The sequence below is a fragment of the Heliangelus exortis genome, chromosome 3 (assembly GCF_036169615.1).
Source record: "Heliangelus exortis chromosome 3, bHelExo1.hap1, whole genome shotgun sequence".
In the NCBI taxonomy this organism is placed as follows: Eukaryota; Metazoa; Chordata; class Aves; order Apodiformes; family Trochilidae; genus Heliangelus; species Heliangelus exortis.
The window spans coordinates 73,298,724-73,324,279 of record NC_092424.1 but is presented as its reverse complement, the minus strand read 5'-3'; the positions used below and the strand labels follow the sequence as shown (position 1 = coordinate 73,324,279).

The 25,556-nt window shown below is 33.7% G+C and overlaps 1 protein-coding gene across 6 annotated transcripts in view; it reads left to right on the top strand.

Moving 5' to 3' along the window:
• The window catches only part of GRIK2 (glutamate ionotropic receptor kainate type subunit 2), a 365,605-nt gene that overhangs the window by 152,156 nt on the left and 187,893 nt on the right, over nt 1–25,556 (top strand). For all 6 annotated transcript variants that reach the window (XM_071741263.1, XM_071741262.1, XM_071741261.1 and 3 more), the window contains one exon: nt 2,074–2,247. In XM_071741263.1, the coding sequence (XP_071597364.1) occupies nt 2,074–2,247 (174 nt within the window). The remainder of the gene's footprint in view (nt 1–2,073; nt 2,248–25,556) is intronic.

Sequence of the window (25,556 nt, the reverse complement as noted above, 5' to 3'; positions counted from 1 at the left end):
GTTGAGGCTGGAGAAGAGGAGGTTGAGGGGAGACCTTTTGCTCTCTACAGCTACCTGAAAGGAGGTTGTAGTGAGGCAGGTGTTGGCCTCTTCTCCCTGGTAACTACTGATAGGACAAGGGGAAATGAGTTCAAGTTGCACCAGGAGAGGTTCAGATTAGATATTAGGAAAAAATTTTTTACCAAGTGGGGAAGCATTGGAACAGGTTGTCCAGAGAGGTGGTGGAGTCACTGTCTCTGAGGGTATTCAAAAAGTGTGCAGATGCGGCACTTGAGGAGATGATTTAGTGGTTAAGATGGTGTAGGATTTCAAGTTGGACTTGGTGATCTTGAAGTTCCTTTCCAACCATGATGATTCTATAATATATGCCTAATATTGTGTGTGCATTTTTTATATTCTAGTGTAAACATGAATGATAGTTTGGGCTTAAATAATTACATCTGGGGTTCTGACTTCATTCACAGTAAAAACTAAGAGAATTTTGAAAGGGAAGAGTATTATGTTAAACCTCTCCTTTGCAACAAAAATTTTTATGTTTTTAGAAAGAAGACATGAATTTTTGTAATTGAATAATTTAAAATATTTTGAAACCTGCATATCTTAGGCATTGTATATAGAAAATGGTAGCATAATTGCTAGCTATAATTAGAAATGTGTAGTGATTGATACTTGGTTGATATTTTTGTGGGCTTAGTAATGTGAACGATGAATCATTCTGGTTTTCCATAGTACAATATTGAACCTTCTCCAGCTCTAGACAGTAAGCAAAATGAATTCAGAAAAGTATCACACCTCACAGTACCATTTCCTAGACATTTATAATATATTGAGCTGCCAGCAAAAAACCAAATTAAAAATAGATGAACAACTAAATATGAACTATGTAGAGAATTACTATGTTCAATAAAACTAAAATTGTGTTATAGAACAGTAATGTCTTATGTATAACCTTGATTATGTCACTTTAAAATTATTTAAAAGGAAAAAGAAAGAAAACGAAAATGATTCATTGTTTATAATGCATGTAACTAGGCCTAGTGAATCATAGAAACATAAAGCCATAGAATGGTTTGGGTTGGAAGGCATCTTAAAGACCATCTAGTTCCAACCCCCCTGCATGAGCAGGAACATCTCCCACTAGACCAGGTTGCTCAAAGCTCCATCCAGCCTGGCCTTGAAGACTTCCAAGCAGAAGGCAGCCACAACTTCCCTTGGCAACATAGTCCAGCATATCACCACCGTTTTCTTCCTAATATTTAATCTAAATCTACCCTCTTCCAATTTGAAACAGTTATCCCTTGTCTTGTAAGTGGATGTGCTCATAAAAAGTCCTTCTCCAGCTTTCTTGCAGACTAGGAGCTTGAAGGCTGCTATAGCATCTCTCCAGAGCCTCTACTTCTTCAGGATAAGCCACCTGACTATTGTGACTTTTTTTTTCACCAATTTTTTTTTTTTACCCCCATGTTCAAAATTATCTTAGACATGGGTTTCCTGAAGTCGAGTGCTGGTTCTACATTGTTTTTAAGGATTCTGACAAAGAATTGGGAATCCTGAGTTTACTTGCTAGATCTAACATTTGATTTTATTCTTTTTGTAAATTCATATTTGACTCTGTGTGTTGGGAGGCTAAGTATACGCACACATGCTTACGTATGTATTGAAAATACATTAATTAGCAAAGATTACTCTTGCAAAGATAAATTCCTAATCAAAGATATGGCCACGTTTGGAAAGATGTCTGATAGGTGTGAAAAATGGTTTTGGTTAAATTTGAAGCTATGTACATTTCCCTTTTCCTCCCCTGTTTATCATCTAGAGATCAACACGTTCAAGTTTCATAGAGAATGCAAGTGCATGGAAACTCTTGTTCTATTTATTTTATGATTTGAAGTCTGTTCTGGTAAGCCAAAGAAGTACCAATTTAAATATGAGTATCCATAGCAGTTAATAATAATATTCAATATAATATTTAATAATGCGCTGATCTAGGAGATGGTTTAATAATTTAAAATAAAAATTTTTAAAAGGACTTGCAGTGTGTTAAAGAATTTATATGATGCTAATTTTTTTCAGGACCTGTTTGCCTTGGATGTGGAACCCTATCGATATAGTGGTGTTAATATGACAGGATTCAGAATTCTAAACACAGAAAATACCCAGGTGTCATCTATCATTGAAAAATGGTCTATGGAGCGATTGCAAGCACCTCCTAAGCCTGATTCAGGTTTGCTGGATGGATTTATGACGGTATGAATATTGGTGTTTAGTTCCTTCTTTGTGTATGTTTACGAAGCTACAAGAAAGTTTTAACTTTCTATTTCTGTAACCAAAAGTGTTTAGCAGTACGAGATTAAATGGTATTGTATAAATGAGTCAGAGGGTAACTGTGGTGTTTCTGTTAATGTTCTTTAGCCTGAATACATGGCTGTATTAACTTTCTTCTAAATTACACATACTTCATTTATTTTTTCCAAATGATAACTCTGCATTGTAAATGTCTAATTCACCTAGTCCATATTTCCCTACTTTGTTGATAAATATATTGTATGGGATCATGTAAAATCCTGACAAAAATCAAGCTATAACACAATTGTCTCTTCCTCTATTTTTTGTCTTACTCATTTAAAATTCATTCATTAATGATATGTACTCTTTCACTTCTACAGATGTTTTTTATATTTTATGAATACTATAAATAGCACCTTCTCACTATCTTTTCTAGTTTGTATGCCTTCAAATAGCCAGTTGGTCTGGTTGGTTGTTTTTCCCCATCCATTGCCATTATTGCCTGGCTTCACTTCTGCTCGTGAATATTACGATTAAATTAATGCAAATAAAGTTTCATTACTAGGTTTTCAGTGATTTTCTACTCAGTGCCTGCATTTAAGTCTAGAATTATAGTTTCAGGAGAGGATCTGTTTTTAAAATCATCCTAGATTAGGGCCTTTTTAGCTTTAAAACTTGTTGAAAGATCTAATTCTCCACTTTGGCCCAGAGTGATTTCTAATATCATTCCTGACAGAATATTTTTTTTTTTTTTCAAAAAGGACAACTTCTGTTTTCTACTGATTGGTACCCTAGTTATCTGTCAGTTGCCTAGATCATGTTAGTTGTGTTAACTTAGCCATGTAACATAGTTAATATTTTGAATATTTTTTTTCTACTGATAAGATTTAAACATTTATAGACAGTAGGAACTAAATGACACTATTTTTAAAAGATTATTTCCTTTTTTTCATTTCTAAAAATTTTACCATTTTTAGAGAAGAATATTTTTTTCTTCTGTTTATTTGTTTTATATAGTGTTTTCAACATGATAATTGGAAACCTTTTAAATTTAACTTATTTACTAGTTTTGTTGTGCTGCATTTTAAAAGTACTGTAAAGTTGCATTGTTTTTTTCTCTAAATAATTCCAGATAAACAAATGAACCCCCCCAAATGTTAGAAATGCATGAAATATGCATCTGGTTTACATATAGTCATTACTTATTATAATATTATTATATTAAGTCATAGTTTCATGCTTCCTTGTTTGCTCTAATATTTTCATTCTTTGATTTTTACCTTTTTCAATTTAAAATTTGTGGCAGTTCATTTCACTCATTGTATTTGTACATTTTATGTATTAATCAAAGATAGAATTGATCTCAAACCTTTGCATAGACCCAAAGCAATATGTACTGATCAGAAGATAGCAACATGATAAAAAAAATAGTAGAATAATAAATATTGTAAAGGAGTTCTATGGACTAATTGCATGTTTTCATATTTTGTGATGCTGTGAAGGAAACGCCATTCTCAGAAAAGCTTCTGGTGTGAGGCAGAGAGCTATTGTTGCTATTATATGACTGTATGAGACCATAACTTTAAACCAGTACTTTGCTCAAAACGTGCATGAAAAATCACTCTGGCTTCTTTTTCTGGGCCCTTAAGAGCTCTCTTGGTAAATCTTGGTTACTAGGTGGAACCAAGTGTTCATATGGATTGTAATGAGAGTTTAATGGAGATTGTTTATGTTGAAGCATCTAAATGAACTTTAATTACCTGAGTTTTAGATACCTGAAATATGCAGATATAATTTAAAAAACATTTAAAGGCTTAATAATTCTGATGAGTGTAAATTGCTTACAGAGCTTTTACAATTTGGCCCTTAGATAAAGAAAAAACATTCACAGGGTGTCAGTTCTACAAGAAATGTCTTTGAAAGGTATAAAAGAAAGTTATATCATGACATCATTGCACAAAGTTCTTCCTGTGTTCAGAATAAGTGGAAACAAGTAATTTTATTGACTTACTAATAAAACTAAGTTTGTAAAACTTACTTTCATTTCATTGTTGTTCATACGTATTTAAAGTCAGAAAGGCACTCAGGAATTAAAGATTTTACACAGATATTTATTATTGTTATGGAATATTCTAACTGACATGAACTCAACTGGGAGTTTGTTTTAAATTCACTGGTTGATCCATACAACTTTTAAAGAAAAATATTAGCAATAAGCTTGCTTAATGAGAGTGCATTCAGTTTGAACCACATAGCTAAATGTCATATAATCAGATCTTAAAACATCTGAAACCCAAGAATTTGCAAAACAAAAAAAAAAAAAAAAAAAAAAACCAAAAAAAAAAACCAAAAAAAGAGGTTTTTATATTTCTGAGCATTGAGAGATCTAGGTGAAGACTAACAGGTATCCAATGGTGTAAAACCAGGCAGTCATGGTTCACAAAGTCTATAAGCTTTAGCAGTGTTTTTATGTCCTCCTTCCTCTGACAACCCACCATATGTAAATCAATATCATGACAGAGTTAGCAGTATCAACTGAACTCTGACATTACATTTCCTTCATGGAGTCCTAAGACTTAAATCTTAAGTTTTTTTTCTGCAGGCTTGTATAACTCTCTGATTAGTATGTGATTTTTCTCTGACCTTTAGTATCCTGATGTGATAAAAAGTCAGTATAAAATTTTGTCTTGTCTCTTTGGAAGGTTCAAGGTCAATTTTCAAAGTGTGGATCCTACTGACTTAAGTTAGAATAGGTTGGGGGTTTTTTTTTATGTTTCTAGGCTGTGGAAAAAGGAATTTTAACCATTTAATGAATATGACCATGTTTAATCATTATACTCTTTAATAAATGTTGTCTTATTTGTGTAACTGTTGTGACTTAACCCCCACCAACAACTAAACACAAACACCACAAAGCTGCTCATTCACCCCCATTCCTGTGTGATGATACAAGAGAGTTGGAAGGGTAAAAAACGTGGCACAAACTCATGGATTGAGATAAGAACACTTTAGTTGTGATTGTTGTCATTATTGATATTAATTATAATCTAAGTAAAAAGAGAGAGAAATAAAACCCAAGACAAGTGATGCAAATGGAAGTAATTGCCTACCAGCAAGCAAGCAAAGTAGAGCACCAGTACAGTATTATGAGTTAAGAATTGTTTTACTCTACAACTATTAATCTTCCAGTTTCCTGCGCCTCAAGTCAGAATTTATGCATAATTAGGGTGACCTAACAAGCTCTGCTGCTTCATTAATGTAAAGTTTTCCTTACTAATTGCTTTACCTATCATCTGATTTAGCTATCTGCTTTCATCTTACAGTGTACTTTTTTCTACTCTGACTATTAATTCTATTCTTTGATGCTCTCTTTAGTAGCTGTGTTTGGCAGGTGCTGGGAAGCACTGTGGTACTTGATGAATGCTATAGCTAAGGTCAGTGTTTCCTCAGAAAAACTATAGTTTGGGTCTAATATGTTTTGTAGACTGTCTATCAGAACACAGTATTATTTAGTTGTGCACTTTCTCTTGTCATCTGTAGTTATCTTTTTTGGTGGGTTTTTTTGGTGTTGTTTTTTTTTTTTTTTTTTTTTTTTTTTTTTTTTTTTTTTTTGGTTTTTTTTTTTGTTTGTTTGTTTGTTTTTTTTTGTTGTTGTTGTTGTTTTTTCCTGGATATAGTGTGCTTTTCAAGCTTAGGTGTTCTCCACCATGAAATGTAGGATACCTAAGCAAGTGAAAACTTATTGAGTTAAAAATGTAGGGTAGTATTAGATACTGAAGAAAAAGATGTAGAAATTTTTTGCATACCCAGGATGGGCTTACATTTTATTTCTGTGTGTTAGATTTTCATATGATCAAAAAAAATAAACAAAATTAGATTTTATTAATAAAAATATTTGAAATATTTAAAAACTGATGGTTAGACTTCCTTGGATGATGAGAATAGATACAAGTATATTTTCCTTGGATATAAAACTAGAAAAAGGACACAAAGATCACCAGATTTTAACCAAATAGTTCTAAAATTAATCTCTTAATTTTTGACTCAAATCATGGAGATGAAAAAATGGGTATATACCCTAAAAGCAATACTAGAATTTTGTATATTCAGTTACTTTTTAAATTTTGTTCTGTACCTTAATTTTTTAGTTTCCTGTGTAGTGTTCTCCAAAATTCACTATTTTGCTTTCCTCTCAAAAGAAACTATAGTGTCATACAGAGTTTTCTTCAGCACACTTCTGGAGTTTGACTTTCTTAATCCTTGATGGCAGGATTGTCAGTGACTGTACGAACTGATATAGATAGTTTCTTACACTGGGTACAAATCATGCACTGAGATAAAAGTATCTCAGTGTTTGGGTTTTTTTGTTTGTTTGGTTTGGTTTTCTGTTTGATTGTTTTATATGTTTGTTTATTTTTTTGGCAAATATACTTTTACAGTTACTTGGGGGTAAAATACATTTAGAATGCATTTATTACAAGTATAGTGTTTTTAAGATTGTTCAATGAGTGCTTTAATGAAGTTTAGGTGTTTATCTAGCAGTGCTACAAAATCTACAGCTGTTTTACATCCTGCTGATACCACGGAGTATTCCTTTATTAGTAAAAAAGCAATAAATAATTTATGTTTGTTTACTTTCTCAATTTGAAATGGTAATCTCTTTAATTTAGCAATAAAAGTATTTCATAGAAGACTTCCAATTTGTTGAATAACGTGTTACAAATTATTCATTTAGTACTGTTAACTGTAAATGGGTGTTTGTGGAACTGCTATTTCTTATCTCTACCTAGCACTGTGGAAATAACAGTTATATTTGAGGTAGCTGGCTAAATAATAATTTAGTATCTGCCAGCAGCCCTTGTCATTGGACAGAAATATTTGATGAGAAAAAGGTGCTGCTAAGATTCCTGAGGGTGGAAAGATCCATTAAAATAAAAAGAAATATTCCTTACAGAAATACAGCTTCAGATTCTGACTTAGAGCTTCAAAGAGTATAGCTTGTTATGTAGACAGTTTTATAATTATCCCTTTAGCAAAAGGAATTTTCTGGATTTGCTGATGAGATGTGTTTAGTAAAAGACTGTGGCAGCAAATGTGTACTTCAAAGAAAATACTAAACAATTACTTACTACTGCATTACAAGCTAGGAGTCTCCCCCAGGCATAGTTAGCTTCATGAGTTTAGGGACTATGCAGGATTTCATGCTGTGAGATGTTTTAGAAATGATATGTCAGCTATTTTGAGAATTAATTGCATTATTAAATATTTGACTCTGGCATGTAGTCTTTCTTGGTATGTTAGGTGGCAGGATCTATCAGAAACTTGTTATCCTATCCCAGAGGAAAGATGTGTTGTACAGTGTTGTACAGCATTTAGCAGAAATTGCAGCTTCTCTCCTGTGGAAAATTTCATGGAATTCTTCCAGATGTGGTTTGAGGATGTCTGCATGTATTTATAAATATAGAAAGATTAACATGGTTTTAAAGAAAACTTTGATGTTTGAACTCTCCTGCTACATCTTTACAAAGTAATAACACAGTAATAACTCAGTATAACAGCAAGAAGTGAAATAGCAGAACTTGTGCAACCTTCAAAAGCTCCTATGCAGACTGGTGAACTAGCTGAAGTATAGGTTGGTTTTTTTTTGGTTTTTTTTTGGTTTTTTTTTTTTTAAATAGGAACTTAATTGCCTTTACCTTGTACAGTATGAAATTTACCTTGCTTACACACTGGCTGCATGAAATTTAAAGTCTGAGAACTGTAGCACAGTATCCCATAAGCTATCAAAGAAGATAGTGTTCTTAGAAAATTTAGCAGTTTATTTTTACAATGTATTTATTATAACTTTTCAGGAAAAATGAACCAAAACCGAGATTACTTTTACTCTGTTCCTTTGCCATTATTTGTCTTTAGAAGCAGCATAACCAATTAAAGCTGGTAATCAGCATCCTTATTTGCAGAAATGAACAACTCCAGCACTTGTTATAGCTGCAGTTATAGGAGTGGAATGGTGACAGTGTAGCCATTCTAAGTTAAGTAGCAATGTAAATTTGATGTGTGGAGAGAAAGGACCATCGATTTAACTCTAATTTTGTGCTCATCAGCTTCACAGCAACATTGTCTGTTAGGACTGGTGTGGACTCAAGTCAACAGTGAGGTTTAAAAGTATGTTCTGTGTAAAATCCTGGACCACTGGAAATCAGTGCATGGAGTACTCTGTCTGCATGCATGCTGGGCTTAGAGATAGTAATACACATGAACTGAAGACTTGATTTTATTTTCCCAAACACTGCAATGGAGTAACATAGTGAAACTCATATGAAAATATTTGTCTCTGAATATTCAAGTGGTTTACTTTGGGCATAGTTTTGAAAGCTCTGTCTGCCTTCATTCGTTCTATACTTCTGATCGATTAAAAACAAGGATATGTTACTTCTCTCTGTTACTAATTAACACTAATTACTAGACCAGTTGACATAGCTAGAAAGAAACTTTTGGGCATACCTCCTCTCTGCTAAAGACTGAAGGGGTGTATGCTGGAATGCTTTTCCATTTTTTTTTTTTTTTCCCATTTCCAGATGTATAGAGGTCTGTCTAATAAAAGTTGTTACTTGTCCCTATAAATCTTTTGTTGCTACTCTCCTTAAGCTGAAGCACACTCCTTCTAATTTTAAATGGGCTCATAAAATACATTTAGACTTCATTCAGATCAGATACGTAGTTATTACTTAAATTATTTTTCCTAAGAAGTCACTCTATTTCCTGTCCAGAACATCATGGACTCAATTTTAATGCTTTCCAGATGCCACAGAATATTGTGCCTGGCCTCCACTTGCCTCTCCAGAAGGCCATGTGTTTCCTATAAGTTCAAAGTCATGTCTCTCCACTTTTGGCTATCCTTGAATATTCTAATAGTGTTACGTGCCTTCATTTAGGCTGCTTAATCAAGTTTCCAACTAGAATTGTTGCAGTGACTGTATTTTCCCTTAAACAGTCTTGTGGGAATACATTTGCCACAAGCACATGCACAGAGCTATTAAACACTGTCTAGGAAAATTCAAGCATCAGTCTGAATCTACCAATGAATACTTTCTTGGTCTAGGAGCAAAATTAATGTGTTTTAATTATTATGTATTTTCTTAGTGAACCTGAGGCATCTGCTGTCCTGGTCATCATAGCAAACAGGTGAAAAAAATAACATACTGCATGCAATAACCAGAGTTATGTATCATGATGCTATGAAGCAGAGAACTTGGATATTATAGTTTTTGTACTCTTCATACTTCCACTTCCCAAGACCTGAGTATTTATGTATTAGCAGAGATATTATATTCTTTGTTAATAGCAGAGATAGGCTGTAGCCTATTTCAGATAGCAAGGACTATGTAATGTCCTGGAAAGAAATATTAAACTTCAAAAAAATTCCTTTTTTTATGCAATAGAATAATTTATTCCATCCTAGTGGTGAAATGGTACTAGGAAAGTATTATTTTATAAAGGATATTCTGTGCATGAAATTTCTCTCAATATTATTTATAAAACCAAAATATAATTTTATTTGTTTTTGACATATGTAGCAATGCATGTATTATTCAGTCCATCTGTTTATAGAGCTGTCGATTGAGGTCTCGATTCAGCAAAATGTTCAGTGTGCTTTCTTGCTGAAAAAGCCACACAAAACTTGCCTGTAGTCATGTTAAAGTCCACTGGACTATTTTGGCACTTAACATGAAGTATATAATTTGTTTGAATGGGTTGTCAAAGGTCACTGGTAAAAAAATGGTTTTATGGAAGTGACTTTGTTACATTCCTTCACTCTCCTATTTTGAGTGAAAACTGAGAAATTCGAGGTATTTCTGAGCACAGAAGGCAATTTTTTTCAGTCTCTCAGTGAAAAATGACAGCTCAGAAAATATCAGCAGATTGTATATGCTTGATGGTAGGATTGTTCTCAATGTTGTTTACATTAAAGAAGCAATATAAAGTTTAGACTATTTTGTATTTCTTAGCCTTCTGCTTGCTTTAAATACAGGATAGTTATTCTGATCTAATTCCAAAGTTTCAAGAAGGCTCTTGTTAGAATTCAAATTAAAATAACTGTATCTGAATGAATATTTTTGTCTGCAAGATTACTTAAAAGTAACTTCTTTTATTATTTATCTTCAAACAGAAAAAAAGAAGTCATATTTTATTACAGTGCTCATCATTTCAGTCATAGTCCCTAGGGTGCTTCACAGGATGTAATTGATGTTAACATAAATGCTGGAAGTAGGAGGTCTTCCTGAGCAGGTAGTTTTGCAGTACTGCATGTCTAGAATTGAAGCCAGGGAACACAGAGCTAGTAGGAACACTAGCTGTGGGACTGCTGGTCAGTTATTTCATGAGGTTGCTGGAATAATTTAGAAGGTAATGCCTACAGACTTTCCTGCCTGCACTGTCCTGAACCCCTTGGAGAAAAATGGCACACCTATTTCATAGAATCATCTTGTCCAAGGTTTTGTGGGAAAGGGAGCCAAGGTGAGGTTATCTTACACCCAGTCTAACTGTTTTGGAAACCTCCAGTGGGGAGAACTCCCCTATGCCCTTGGGGATATTGTTCCACTGCTTGTTCTTACTGTAGAGAAAAAAAAAATCTTTATCAAGATGAACTTTTTCCAGTGTGCCTTGTACACATTGTCTTTTGTCCTCCTTCCAAAGAGAGAGCCACCATCCTCTTTGTAGCTTCTCTTCAAGTATGGAAATACTGTAATGAGATCCCCCCTGAACTTTCTCTTCCCAAAGGAGAAGACTTAGCTCTTCCAATCTTTCCTCAGAGGACAGAATTTTCAGCCCTTTGATCATCTTTGTGTTGCTCCTTTGAACCCTCTTCAGTGTGTCCAGAAAAATTCCACCAGTAGAATAGTGGGAGGTAAAGAACTTATTAGGAGAGAATACTACCTGGACCCTAGAGATCATAGTTGTTACAGAAAAATATTGAAGGGCTATTCTGGGAATATTTCTGAGCAGCAGAAAGGCAACCAGATCTAGCACAAAATTTACTAACAATTTGCTCTTAAAGAGTGAGATATTCCCCGAGAATACTTTAAATTTCTTTTGCAGAGAAGTATTTGACTTTCCAGAACTGCCAAAATATTTTTTTCTTTGTATTCCAAAAGTTTTGATAATTTTGTAAAGCAGTATCTAATTTTTGAAGCAGTTTATATTGTTATAGGTAGGTGACTGAAATTCAAGCATGGAAAATGTTGAAAAAGTTTTCATTAGGCTTTGTAAAAGTTACTGTGTTCTTTTGAGTTTTGTATTTTTGTTTCTTCTTTTACTGCAGGCACTTTTAAATTTTTATGTGCGTGTGATAGAAGCAACACAGAAAACAACCCATTGCACATTATAGAATAATGTAGACAGCTAGGTGTCCTTCATGTGACTTAGTCCCTTAAAATGGGATTCTTGAAGTGGTTTTTATGTCTGTGGTACCTCCCCCTCTCTTTCCTTCTCTAAGCTTTTTATTTGACTTACATGGTTGGAAGTATAGTAGTACATAAAACCAAGAAAGAATGCAGTTACTATCCCAGATATAATAGAGTATTGAAAAAAATGCTTCAGGACTAAAACAGAAGATTGAAGCATTTCAAATTTTTTTATTTGGAAGCCTGAACAGAACATGTACAGTAACTTCTTTGTGTAAAAAAGACCTTGATAAACTGGAGCATACTCAGTGGAATGCCACTGAGATTGTCAAGGCTGAGTGACTGGAAGATTTGCACCATGAGGGGAGGCTGAGGAAGCCAGGCAGAGCAGATGGCCTCATGAAGACCTAATAGGAGCCCCCAGCATCTTCAAGGAAGTCATCAAGAGGACAGAGACAAGTTATTCACAGCAGTATGTACTGTTATGATAAGAGCAAAATCATGAGAAGATAGGTTTGGACTGATTATAAGGAGAAGCTTTTTTACAATAAGGAATGTAAAGCAGGGGAACAGATTGCTCAGAGAGGTTCTGTAGTCACCATCTTTGTAGTTTTCAGGACTCAATAGAGTTCTGAGCCATGTCCTCTGACCTCAGAAGTGACATTTCTTTGAGCAAGAGGATAGACTAGAGAAGTCCTGAGGTCTCTTCAACTTGAATTATTTTATGATCTTTAGATTATACACAAAAACTACTCGTGGCTGACCTCTTAGAGATTTAACTCTAGTAGCTCTGTAGAGCACTGTTTGATCTGAGGGAACCTCTGCAAAAGCAACAGCAGTTAGAGCCATAAAGTTGAAAGCTGTATTCTATTCAGGAGATTGTAGCTTAATCACACAGACATCATATAACTATATATAACTTGTATTGCAGAGTACCAGTTCTTCCTTTTCTTCTATAAGTTACTTTTCTGTTTTGGTAGAGGCTTTTGCATAACTTCCTGTTTTTCTTGTATTTTAATCCTAACAGGCATGTGAATTTTTCAGAGTATAACAAAACTTCTATTAAATATAGTGTTGTCTCAAATAGAATTCTTTAAGCTGTTACAACTGCCATAGATGTGTTAGAGTGTATGTATCATGATATTCAGTTTTTCTTGATATCAAAACACTTGGTTAATTCATTCAGTAAAAAAAATGATAGAGCGATAGTTGCGTATTTCCTGGAAGATACTAAGTTATGCTTTTGTTAGGTGTTTATAAGACATGTTGGTGATGTTTGTAAGACTAAGTTTCCAGCCACAGAGTCATAATTACATCCCAAACAAACTTTAAAAGTGCTCAGAATTTAAAAGGGTACAATATTTAAAATTATAAGCACACCATTAAAAGAAACAAGAAAGCTACTAATTTTGTGTTCCATTTAGAGGTTGGCCTGTTTACTGTTTTACATTAAAACAGAATCATGTATTGAGTTTGTCTGCACTGTGCAGTGATAGGCAGAGTGATTTATCTGCCTGTCTCCTTTTTATGCAGTTGTTGAACAGGCAACTTTGCAGAAAACTTGGTGGCAAACCACAAATCCACGTTTCCAGGGACGTCTAGGGGTCTCCTAAATCATCCAGCAGTGGCTTGGCATATTCAGACATACTTTTTCATGGTGGTGGTCATGTCTTAGGCTTCATTTGTTTCTGTTTGCAGATAAACTGCCCAGAGAACAAGTTTATTATCCTTTGCCTGCTTCAGAGTGAACTGTACATACATACCTCAAATGAAGAAGATGCCTAAACAGTATGTGTAGAATTCACCTCTCCTAACTTAATCTGTGTAAAATTTGGATGTCTAGTAATTGCCTATATTTTCTTTGCAATCAGTAGAGGAGGAATACAAAAATTTGTTCTAAAAAAGTGATGTAGACTGTATTACTGAAGAGGTGTTTATAGAGAGCCAGGGAAATTGCCTGACCAATTTTAGAGGCCCAAACTTAGATGAAATTATCCCTTCCTGATCTGTGTGGGTTTTACACATACAGATTTCCCCCTTTTCCCATTTTTGTTTTGTTGTTCTTTGACTTTGTATGATGTCTTAAAGCCTGTAGCTCTAAGGAGATATGTATTCTTTAATATGGACTATGCTTTGCTCCCCTATCTTGAATCAAAGACTATGTATGCACCAAGGTGTTGACATTTTGATAAAGTAAATTAAAATGCACTAACAATACAGTAGAAGTTTTAAGTAAACAAAATTGCTTGTTTTGTGTTTCCCTAAAACACAAGACTGCTTTCAAGGCTGGTCCCAGAATGTCAGTTTCAGTACTGTCTAAATTTTTCCAATAATGTGTTCTTTTTTTAGTTGTTTTGGATTCTTTCAGATTTTATCACCCCTAGGAACTTTTTAACAATTCGTCTTGTTGAGCGGGACTGGGGTAGCAAAGTTAATAACATCAGAAACTATATCACTTGCCACTACTTTCTTCCTGATAGCACTTAGTGAAAAATCTCACTCCTTATCTATCCCAACCAGCCTAAATTTCTTTTGCAGAGACCCAATTTTGTTCTTCACAGAGATGGAGAGAGGGAGGAAGGAGTTTTAAACTCTTTAAAATAGATATAATATTTCTGTAGGTCAGGAAAGTAGACAAAGCTCCAGTTCTTTTCCTTTGATAAGTTCTTAAGTGTGTAAAGTGCTAAAAGGTTCCATAACCTTTTCAGAGTAGCCAGAGGCTGCACCAGAGAAGCTGGTGAGCTAAATCTCCATGGGCCAATTCATTGTAATGTTTTTTTTCAGTACATCTCCTCATTTTCCAGACAACAGGAAGAATCTGAGGATTGGGTTTTTTTGTTGTTGTTGTTGTTGTTTTAAAAAAGAAAACAGTATGTAACTTCAGTACTAGTCCAACAATTCATGTGACCTAGAGTTTTCTAACTAGTAAGAGAATATTAGTTATGTGTATTTGTTTATGACTTATTCCAGTGGGATACAGCCCTGTGGGAAGACAAACTAGGGAAATTTTTTTTTTTTTCTGAGTATGAGCCATTGAGTAGTCCAAGATTAGATAATGAGGCCTTCAACAGCAAGTAATAGAACAACATTAAGTCTTTTGAGTTCACTAGGCAGTTGGATGTGCTAATGGAGGTACCATGCTGGGAAAGCATACATTTCGGTTAAAATTTCTTGTGAGGGGGTCTTAGCACATTATGATATAAATAGCTAAGCTAAATGCATGGAAATTGTCTGCCAGAAAATTAAGGCCCCCTCTACCAAATAATGGCTCACTGGAGGAATGTAATAGTAGTGAAGTAAAATCCAAAACCAGATGATTTCCTATTTAATAGTCCATTGACTTTCCTCCTAGAGCCATTGCCTCTACCACGATGGCTATGGTCTTTATTTTCATTTTGTAATCAAGTTCAAGCTGCTTTGGTATGACTTGGGAACTTCTTTGTTGTTAGAAAAAGTTTCAATCCAATAAATTTGTTATGTTTTTCTGTTCAGGTATAGTTACTGGTTTTGGTTGGATTTTCAGTACAGTGTCTGAATAAAAATTGTGCAATACACTAAATTGTTTCTTTCAGTTTTGCCATCCATAAACGCTGACCTGTCTTTAGTATAAATTTAAATATCTTCTGGTATCCATTTCCATGTCCAAACATTTAATACTTCCCGGATAACTTTACTATTCTGTTCTTTTATAAATGTCTTCATAATTTATTTTTTATGTGACTAATTATTAAATTTTTAGAAGGATAAATGCATGAACACTGCTTCTGACACCTCCTGAAAATCATTTGTGTCTACAGGGTACTGTGAGCAGGTATTTCCAAGAATGAAAAGAAAAAATCTGATTAAGGCATTTTTCTTTGTATTGCTAACTGTTCTCACTCTTCTGCTGGTATTTCTGACAAGTAGCTTTCCTGTTTTTCTCTCAACTACAGTAGCTGAAGGCCTACTTTTCTAGGAACTGCTGTTCTGCAAAACATGTAAATTCTGTCATTCAGAAAAAGATGCTAGGACAGAAAGACATTTATCTAACAATGTGGAAAAGGAAATGCCCAGAGTGACAGGAGTATATTGTCCTTCGTACACTGTGCTAAACTTGCTGTCCTGATTTCCTTATAGAATCTACCATGAATAACTATCTGAAATTTTAATGTCAAACCAGAATGATTTTCCTTGATTTACATACATTTATAGAATCATAGAATCATAAAATAATTTTTGTTGGAAGGAACCTTCAAAGCTCATCTAGTCCAGCCACATGGCAGGGACATTAACAAGACCAGGTTGCTCAAAGCACCATTCAACCTGGTCTTCAACATTTCCAGTGATGAACTATCCATGACTTCCCTGGGAAACCTGTTTCAGTGTCTCATCACACTTATCATAAAAAATGTCTTAATTCTGAACTCTAATCCAATAATGTTATATAGGTATATAGCGTGTCCTCTGTAAACATTTCAGTGGAAAATATTGTAAAGCACAAAGTACTTTTAGAAATGTGATCCACGCAGTATCAATTCTGGTACCTGGGTGTATCAGATATATTTCCTTTTGGTATTTGCAAAACTGTTAACTGGTCCAATAACAGCAAATGCAATTGTGCAGCTCCTTTTTTTGACTATGATTTTTTCACTAGATTAAATTACTGCAGAACATAGGAGTGTATAGTAGAATTAGAGAAAGTATAGACTGCATATTTTCCTTTTGATATACAGTTCTCCATTTGGGGTAATTCTCTACCTCGGGCTCCTAAAACTACTAAAATAATTACCTCCTTTAATACCTCTGTTTTTCTCCTACGCTGTAGTCTCAAATATGTTTCTTACTGTAACATTTAATGCTAGTTTTTAGCTATCCCTACTTTAAAAATTGCAACTTGATTACTTGGACTAGGTTTTTGAGCAGGATCATCAGTGGTGAACTAGTAGTATCTGGCTTTTTGACAGTATTGATTCAATGATTTCTTGTAACACTAAGGGTACTAGAGGTGAACTGTTTTCACAAAAATTGTGTTCAGTAAGTGATAGACCTCTTGCTAGAGTTAGATCTTCAGTTACATTACTGCTGGCTTTATGACTGCAGTCTTAGCTTTTGATTGTTTTGAAGTCTAGTGGGTTTACTTTGGAGAAACTGGATAATTTGGGAGCACTTGATTGGTACATAAACTATTTAAATGTCTAACTAATAATTATATAAAATCTACAGAGAAGTAAAAAATTTTGTACTTAAATGGCCATAAATCAACAATCATTCATGAAAATCTAATGGGTATCAGTTTAATACCCATTGGTGGTATTTAGTTTCTGCATTCTGGATCCATTTACTGATTCTAAAATTCAAAGAATATATATTTTTTTTTAATCAGTAGCTTGATTAAACTTATGAAAGACCCCCAAATAAAGAAATAATTAATTGCATATGCTTTTTGATCTACTTATTTGAAAAATGTATCTTATTTTTTGGGGGAGGATTACTTATTTAATTTCTCTTAGGCACTATTGTTATTTATTGATTTTTTTAATAAGATGATGCTCATGAAACTGAGATGCTCTCTTTTCTACACAGTTATTTTAGAAAATGACTAGAATATTGGTAGATTTAAGTTCTAAACACTGACTTTCATGAATTTAGTTTTAGATACTGAAGCAAAGGAATTAAAGATAAAAACGCTCTGATGCAGCACTGTATAATATTTTTCCTTGGACAGTTAAATTTGCCCGTGTTTTTGGATTTAAACACATTACTAATAATTGCTTTGCCTATTCTTCTGTTTCCTGTTTTCTGCAAACATGAGGGAATTGTTAAAAAGGGCAGATGTTTCTCATGTGATAAAAAAGACAATAAAGAAATAAAACAGACTGAGAGTTAAGTTTATGCTCTCTACTGGTGGATTGACAGCTAGCAGTGACAGAGTTCTGTGGTAGGCATTATCTATATAGTGAGTTGTTCCCTTAGTGTTATTGCTTTGAATAAGTCACTAAATATCCCTATGGATGTTAATAGATCACCAGAGATGATGTGAGTTTTCACCGGGATCATCAGTCATTGAAGTAAGTTCCTAATGCCTCAGTGACTCCCTTTCATCTGACTGAACAAAAATTCTCACAGGAAATCCATACCTAGGCATTAATAATGATAGGAATAAAGCCCTGAACATTTACTTCAAAGAAGTGTGAGAAGTTTTTTAAACAAAGCATTAGAATACATACTCACTGAGGATTTTTTTTCTTCTCACTGGGGTTATTTTAGATAAAATAAGAGCATTCAGTATTTAAAGTACTTTGAAAATCATATGGAAGTATTTGAATAATTTTGGGGAAGAAGATGCTTTCTCTAATAAAAATACCAACAGAAAAGGTTTCTCCCAACCATATCCATACTGACACCAAAAATTACATAGCAGTATGTAATTAATAAATGTTTATTATACTGGAAACAAATTCTCTTTTATGATCATATTAAGCTTACATAATTACTTCTAGTAGTAAATGCATTAACTAGTGTGCAAATTTGTCACTAGATATATATTCACAGCTTGCATTTTTCATTAACTGAACTTTGCTCTACAGGAAGTTTTAGATTTGATGAACCATCCTGCTTCTTCAAAAATGTATAAGTGCTTCTGAATTCCAAAAATAACCAAAAAATACTGTATTTCTTGTATTCTGCTTTGACCATTATGAGTTGGTATGGAAGTTGTGGATGTTTGTTTTTGGTTGTTATCTTCGTTTTATTTTCATTCCATTGTTGCAATAATTTCATATTTGCAGAAACTCTATCCTAGTATCATATCTGGAGAAATGTGGAGCTCCTTTTTCTATCACATTCACCTCCACTTCTGTTGCTTCTTCTCTGCCCAACCAAACTACTCGTGGCTGATCATGTAAGAGCTGGCTAAAATAATTCATCCATATTTTCTTCTTTTTGTTCTTTCTTTGCATTTTTGAAAAATTATACCAGATATTTTTTATGTTATGCATAAATCCGTTGAAAATTAATTTACTGTTATCAGTAGTGATTGCTACTGCAATGTTAAAAGAGAGAAATGGGGCAGAAGTGCAGATAAAGATTATTTAGATGCTAAATGTTTAGTCTTCCCTCCCCCCCCAAAAAAATGCAGACAAAAAAAAAAAAAAAAAAAAAAGCAAAACAAAAATCCAAACCTGTGAAAAATAACAAGAACTAAGAAAAATAAAGGCTTAGAAGAATATATGGGTATTATCAGTGGCTCAGATAAGCACTTGTGCTAATTTTTTCAGTATTTCTTCATGTAAAATAATCCATTCTAGCGTTCTCTTCTGATTCTAAAATATCCTTTTTTTATAGTATTTTGTATTTCCTAATGGCAGCCAGATGTTTAGATTTAATACTGCTTTATATGTTCACTTGCAGTCTTGCAAATGATCCTAATACCCATTCAGAGATTATATCTGTAGTTATCATACATACCTTTCAATCCTTGGCAAATTTGCTGTGATAGTAATGGTGCTGTAATTGTTTGTCTACGATACAAATATTGAGGTATAATTTCTTTCTTACAGGCTATTAGCCACTAGACATGTATTTACAATTTCAGAACATTTAGCAATAAAGTTAAATAAATAGCATTTCTGAATGCAATAATAAGCTCCATACCTTCTGTTACTCTTTACTGCTTAATTGGTGATACTTCATATAGCAGTTAATGGTCAGAAGGGCCATGCTTCAATTTAAAATTTGAGGTTTTTTTGTTAATGAAAATACCATACACCCAAGTCCCCCAGAATCCAAACATGCAAAAATTAATTAGTATGGTTTTCTACTTGATTTATTTGACTAGCTGTTTAATCTCCATTGATTATGAAACTGTTTTATTTGGTATTCATAACATATACCATTCAGCTCCATTACTTGCTGTGAACTTGTAACCCCCTTCAATATGTGATTGATGAATGTATAATTGTATCACAGAGCAGAAGAAAGGTGATACAAACATGACTATACACACATGATCTATAGGTGCAATCTCAAAAAATATATCTGAAACTGGAGTTTCCATGAACTGTCTTTGGACAGGACTGGACTGCTTTCTGGCATACCATGATTTGAAAAAAAACCTTGCTTAACAAGACTTTTTCTGTTCAGAGAGGAACAGCCTGTATGTATAGCCTCACAAACGTGATCACTAAGCCATTAATTTGTCCTAAAGAACCTGGCAATGGCTGAAACCAGAGAGGAGAGGAACAAAGGTTGGCAAATTGATAAAATAATAGCAATTTGAAGCATACACATTTTAAGACTTAAAACATGCTTGAACAAAAATTTGAAACCCAATGATTATTTATTCGTATGAATTCATTTATATGTATTAGAATTTGGGTCAATTTTTCTAGGAATAAGTTGTATGTATATTTTCAGTTTTTACACTATATTTCTGAGGAAAATACTTTTAAAAATCAAAATTGGTATTTCACATAATAGTTTGAGCAAACTTAGAATGGTGGATTTCTGGAGTGTGATAATAAAATATAGAGACCCGATAAAACTAGAACTGCATGTTCTTGTTTTTAAGAGTTATTTCTGAAATGAGTTTGTAATACCTCTGGTTACTATATAGTAGAATGAGGCTTATGGCTGTGTATAAGGTCCAGGTTGTTTAGGAATAAATCTGCTGGTATCAACAACACTTGAATTTTAAATGATCTTTTCTTTATAGACATAAAACTCTCTGTCATTGTCTTTCTCTTTTGCTATAGGCTGCAAAACTGGTGACTACTTAATTTATGAGCTTTCAGAACATTGTTTTAAAAATTATTTTTTCCATACAGGTAAATAATATATTATTTAAATAATTTTTACATGTCAAAGATGGAAAATGAGATGAAGAAAAAGGTGGTTCTTTCTATATCAGTACAGATATATTAGTGTAAAGTATGTACTACTTATATGTGGAATTTTCATTTCTTTAGTTCATCATAAACTAGAAATTACTAATATAAGTCAGCTATCCCCCCTAGACACAACTCCCCTGGAAGACAGTGCACAAAGCTGTTAATTCAAAACTATTAATATTTCTAAATAAGAAGTGGATGTCTAACAGAGTCATAGAATCAGGGATTTTTTTATTAGACTGGTAGGTTTTGTTCATAGATAACAGCTCTGAAAAATTAAATAAATAGCTGAGGCTATGCACCTGGCAGTATCCTTTACGAAAGGATAAAAGTTTAATTGCATGCATTCCTGTAGAGTATCTTTGGATCTTGTCTTAAACACTGTCTGCCTTGATTCAGCAAAGGATACTAAAATCCTTCTGTTTGATGAGAGTTCTGATTTTCACTGCATTTTAAGATAGCTGTCTGGTACAAGCGTAAATACATTTTAAATGCTAAATAGTGTTCAGAGAACTGTAAAAAGTATTATTGTGCATCTAAAAATTGAAATATAAAAACTTCAGCTAGCATCAAATCTGGAAAATTTATCCAATAATTTGAGCACCATTGAGTAGTATTAAACCATGTGTGTTTGACAGAATTAGAGTTGAAAATGTCAGGTTTTGCTGGGGCTCTTCTTCTAACAACTTCATTAAAAAACAATGTAGAAAAATTAAAACTTTTTAAGTACTGTTTTTCCATCCAATGTAAGAAAAATATATTTAATTTATGTTAGGACAGTAGGAAGCATTTTACAGACAAAATTGCAGCTAGATATTGGAATTTTAATTTTTTTCTCCTATGGCTCTTTTTGATTAGAACTAGTGACTGCTGAGGAAAAAAAAAGAAAAGAAAAGAAAAAAGAAATCACCCGCTGTCTGTTTAGCTTTTAATTTCTGAGAATATTGTCCTTTTTATCCTGCTCTGTTCAGAGGTAACTATTTGACATTGAGCCATTAGAAGAAAAAAACTAATTTACTAATTACAACACTTCTATTCCATGAGCAGATTTGAGAAATAAGTCTTGCATAACCCCTTATGAAAACAATGTCCAAAGAAAACATCTAGACCTCATTAAATATATTTCTGCTTGACTTCTCTGCACTTTTAACAGGAAATGAAGAGCAACTTTGTGAAATACACTGTTGCTTTGCAGCAGTATATCAGTGATATTTCAGCAGTATAGGAGAGTCAATGAAAAGGGATAGCTTTGGAATGTGGTCCTTTATTTCTTTTTATAATTTAAGGAGAACTGCCTGCATCATGTTCTCATTAATTGCTTGGAGCTGTGTTTTGATAATAAACATACAGTTCATATGAGCATGTGAATAAGGGATGAAGTATAACAGCATAGGGTGTAAACATCCATAATTGCTTTTGTAGACAGCAGGAGAGTCACAGGCAGTTTATGATGATAATTGCTGCACCTTCAAATGAAGAGAAGAGATTTTTAACTGATGAAAATTTGTTAGAGCACTGTAGGTAGTAAATATTCAATATACTGAAATTATTATGGCATTTTTGAATAGTGTGTTTAAGGACAATATATAATTCCACAAATATTCACTATTTTTAATGTTTTATGCCCAGCATGGTGTTTTCCGTTTGGCATATTTAAGCTCAAATAGCTTTTGACCTGCAAAACTGTAGATGTCTTCCTCATACTTTCTTTCCTCAATGAAGAAAGAAAAAGGTGAAAATGCACGATGTGGAAAATATTAATATTTCTTTCTAGAATCTTCTAACTATAAATACTTTTTCTCTTATGAAGCTTTAGCTTTTATTGGTGTCTGTCCACACTGAACACAATTATTTTCTGAGAAGAGTAGAATGACTGTGTCTCAGCTGTTCTTATGTAGCACTTGGAATCTGAACTTTGATCTTATATTTTTAGGAAGCTTAAGTCTAATATCTCAATTTTTTCATCCACACCTAGATGTGTAGTAATTTTTAGTTACTGCACTTTATATCCCTAGGCTTACCATCTCCCAGTAAAAGGAGGACATGGGTTTTCTCTATAAGCTGTTTAAATGGAGGCAAAATCATCAAATGGGTGGCTGAGGCCACGTGAAGAGGAGAGATTTCCAGGCTTTAGATGCCTGTCTTCTGGAGGTTCCACACTTCCTCAGATACTTAAGTCTGAAAAAAAGGTAGAATTTCTTTTTGTTCTGAGCAGTTGATACTGACTAACTGTACTGGTGTGCTGGATAATGAATCATGTTCTGAAATATATCTGTTTCTGTGCATTGCACACAGAATTGCATAAGGCATGTGGATTCCATTTAGAGGTCTTGGTGCCTAAAATTGAGTATAAAAGTACTGAGTATTAGAATAACTAACTTTTCCTATTGGTTCTAGAATTTTAGAAATTCAGCAAGTTCCTTGGCTCACTTTGAAAAAAGTATTAAAGAGGAGCCAAAATATTAGTCGAGTGGTATGTCGAGGTAATTGAGTTTATTCAGTTCAAGAAGTATAAAATCTCAATTTTAAGTTTGCCTAGGAACTGATGAAAATAAAAATAGAGAAAAACACTTGCATTAGAGAAATCTTACCTAATAACTTTCAAATGATAGCTTGTGCATAAGCTTAAGAAAATTTCTTATTTCTTCATGATGCTCTAATTTATTTTGTCACTACCATTTGTGTATTATATGTAAAAAAAAGTCAATGAGATTCCACAGAGAACAGCTGAGGTGGCTGCTTGTTACAGAAGAATGAGCAATTTAGTACAAGGACTTTGAATTTCTCGTATGTGTTTAGAAGATGCAGCAAACACAGAAGAAATAATAAGATTATTCTTGAATTCTTGAATCCTCACTGTGAATTGGAAAGGTGAACACCACTGAATACAAGATAAAATCTGAAAGTGATTAAATACTATTTTGTTTCCGTTATGATATGGCCAGGTGAAAATAACATTCTGAGAATATAGCTGATTTCTGCAGTGTGTTTGAATAGATAAAGTTTAACTCCTTTTTTCTTTTATTCCCTGTGATGGAATTGAAATATTTTGATGTATGAAATACTCAGATATATTAAGTGTGTACGGAAAGAGACAGCAATACAAACACCTGAAAGATATTTAGGATCTTTGTTCAAGTTCTAGTACAAAAAGCTTTCAAAGAGATTTTACAAAGTGAGTGCAAATAACAACTTCCTGGATGCCAAGCCTGCATCCCTAGATATTAGCAGGGTCTGAGAGACAATTTCCTTGGAGATAAGTCCTCAGGTAGGTAGTTAGTGACCTTGGTTTGTGGTGTTTAATGGAGTTGGAATGCACTTCAAAAATGGTTCTCTTTTTTGACAACCCTTTATTAGCAGCCAGCAATTAAATGTATTAAGAGCCCTTGTTGTTCACACTCTTTCAGCCACAGAACACTAAGAGATCTATATGTTATAATTACAATTATCCATTCTCCTCATTGTCCTGCTGAGGAATGCAACTGTAATTCTGGCAGCCAGACTATATAGCTGGCTTGCTGTCCTTGCACTGCAGATGTCTAATTGCAGGCAACCATTTCATTTCAAATGGATCATTAAAGCAGAAGCCATTTAGCATTGCTAACATGGATCTGCATCCATGGTTATGAATTTAGTTAGAAAAGTGCAAGCTTCTTTTCCTTTGTAATCTGGATTTACAAAATTTCTTGCATGTAGTGTGTTTTGGAAGAGCTTAAACAACCTAATTTGTTATATTTTGTGCAGTCCTCATTATATGTGTTATTAATCTGTGAACTTGATGAACAAGATATTGCCACACCATATGCATTTGTGTATCACAAGTGTTGCATGTTTGAGTAGTTTATCCAGTTTGAATTTTCCTTAAATTGAAAATAATTTGTTCTGGCACTTCATTCTTATGTCTAGCTAAAACAAGTTTAGGTATATAAGCATCTCTGTTGACCTCACCTTGAGGAGCTACTAGTGAAGCAGTAAGATTAGCTTAAACCTTCAATCCTTTCTCTTTTCTTTTAGCATTATAGGTAGGAAAGTATAAGCAGGAAAGATAATATTCTTTATTCTTTTGTTGTGTGTGTGTGTGCATTGATATACTTTTTGCTCAGCATAGCTAAGACTCATTTAAATTGCATTACTTATATAGTTCCTTCCTTTTCTATATAATATGAATATGACTCTGCTTTTCTAATCCTCAGTTTCAGTTGGTAAATGTAATAGGGGGAGCTTTCTGAGGGTTTTTTTCCTCCTCTTTTTTTCCATTGCAAAGAAACAACTACCAAATCTTTATATCTGGAGACAAGCATATTTTCACTGTGAGCAGAAATAATGGTCTCTCATCCTCCCTATCCCCTCCACTCTCTTCATCCCTCATGCCTGCCCCAGGCAAAGTTTTTTCTCTTGCATTTTTCTTTGTGAGTCTTGCTCTGTTGATCCAAAGTTCTCTAACACCTGGGAAGCGGTGAACTGTTTCTTTCCAGAGGTTTCCATCTGAGCCTAGTGGCATGTCCCTGCTTACTAAGGGAGGTTTGCTTAAGTAAGCATGTGAATGAACACACCTCTATACAGAAGCTTATTTCCAAATATTGCAAAAATTTCTTAATAGGATGTTGTGCAGTGCTTTGAACTACAGGACAGGACCAGGACAATCTGAATTGCTGGCTCCAGAATAGGGGAAATCAGGACAATAACATGCATATAGGAAATGTGAAAAAACTTCTTGGTATCATACGTTGGGTGGGTGCAAGGAATATGAGTGAGTTTACAGCTGATGAGGCAGTTAATGTATAAAATAAGGCTGTGAAATATTACTTTCTATCAAACTCCCATTAAAATTATTATACACAAGGTAGGATGTTGCAATGGGATTTGTGTCTACTGAGATCTAATAACTTCTGCTTTTCTGAAGATATGTACCGTATCTTTTTATTTTTCATAGTATTGCATTAAAGAGGAAAATACAAAGTTTGGAGGCAAAAAATATTTAGCATCTACTGCTTGAATT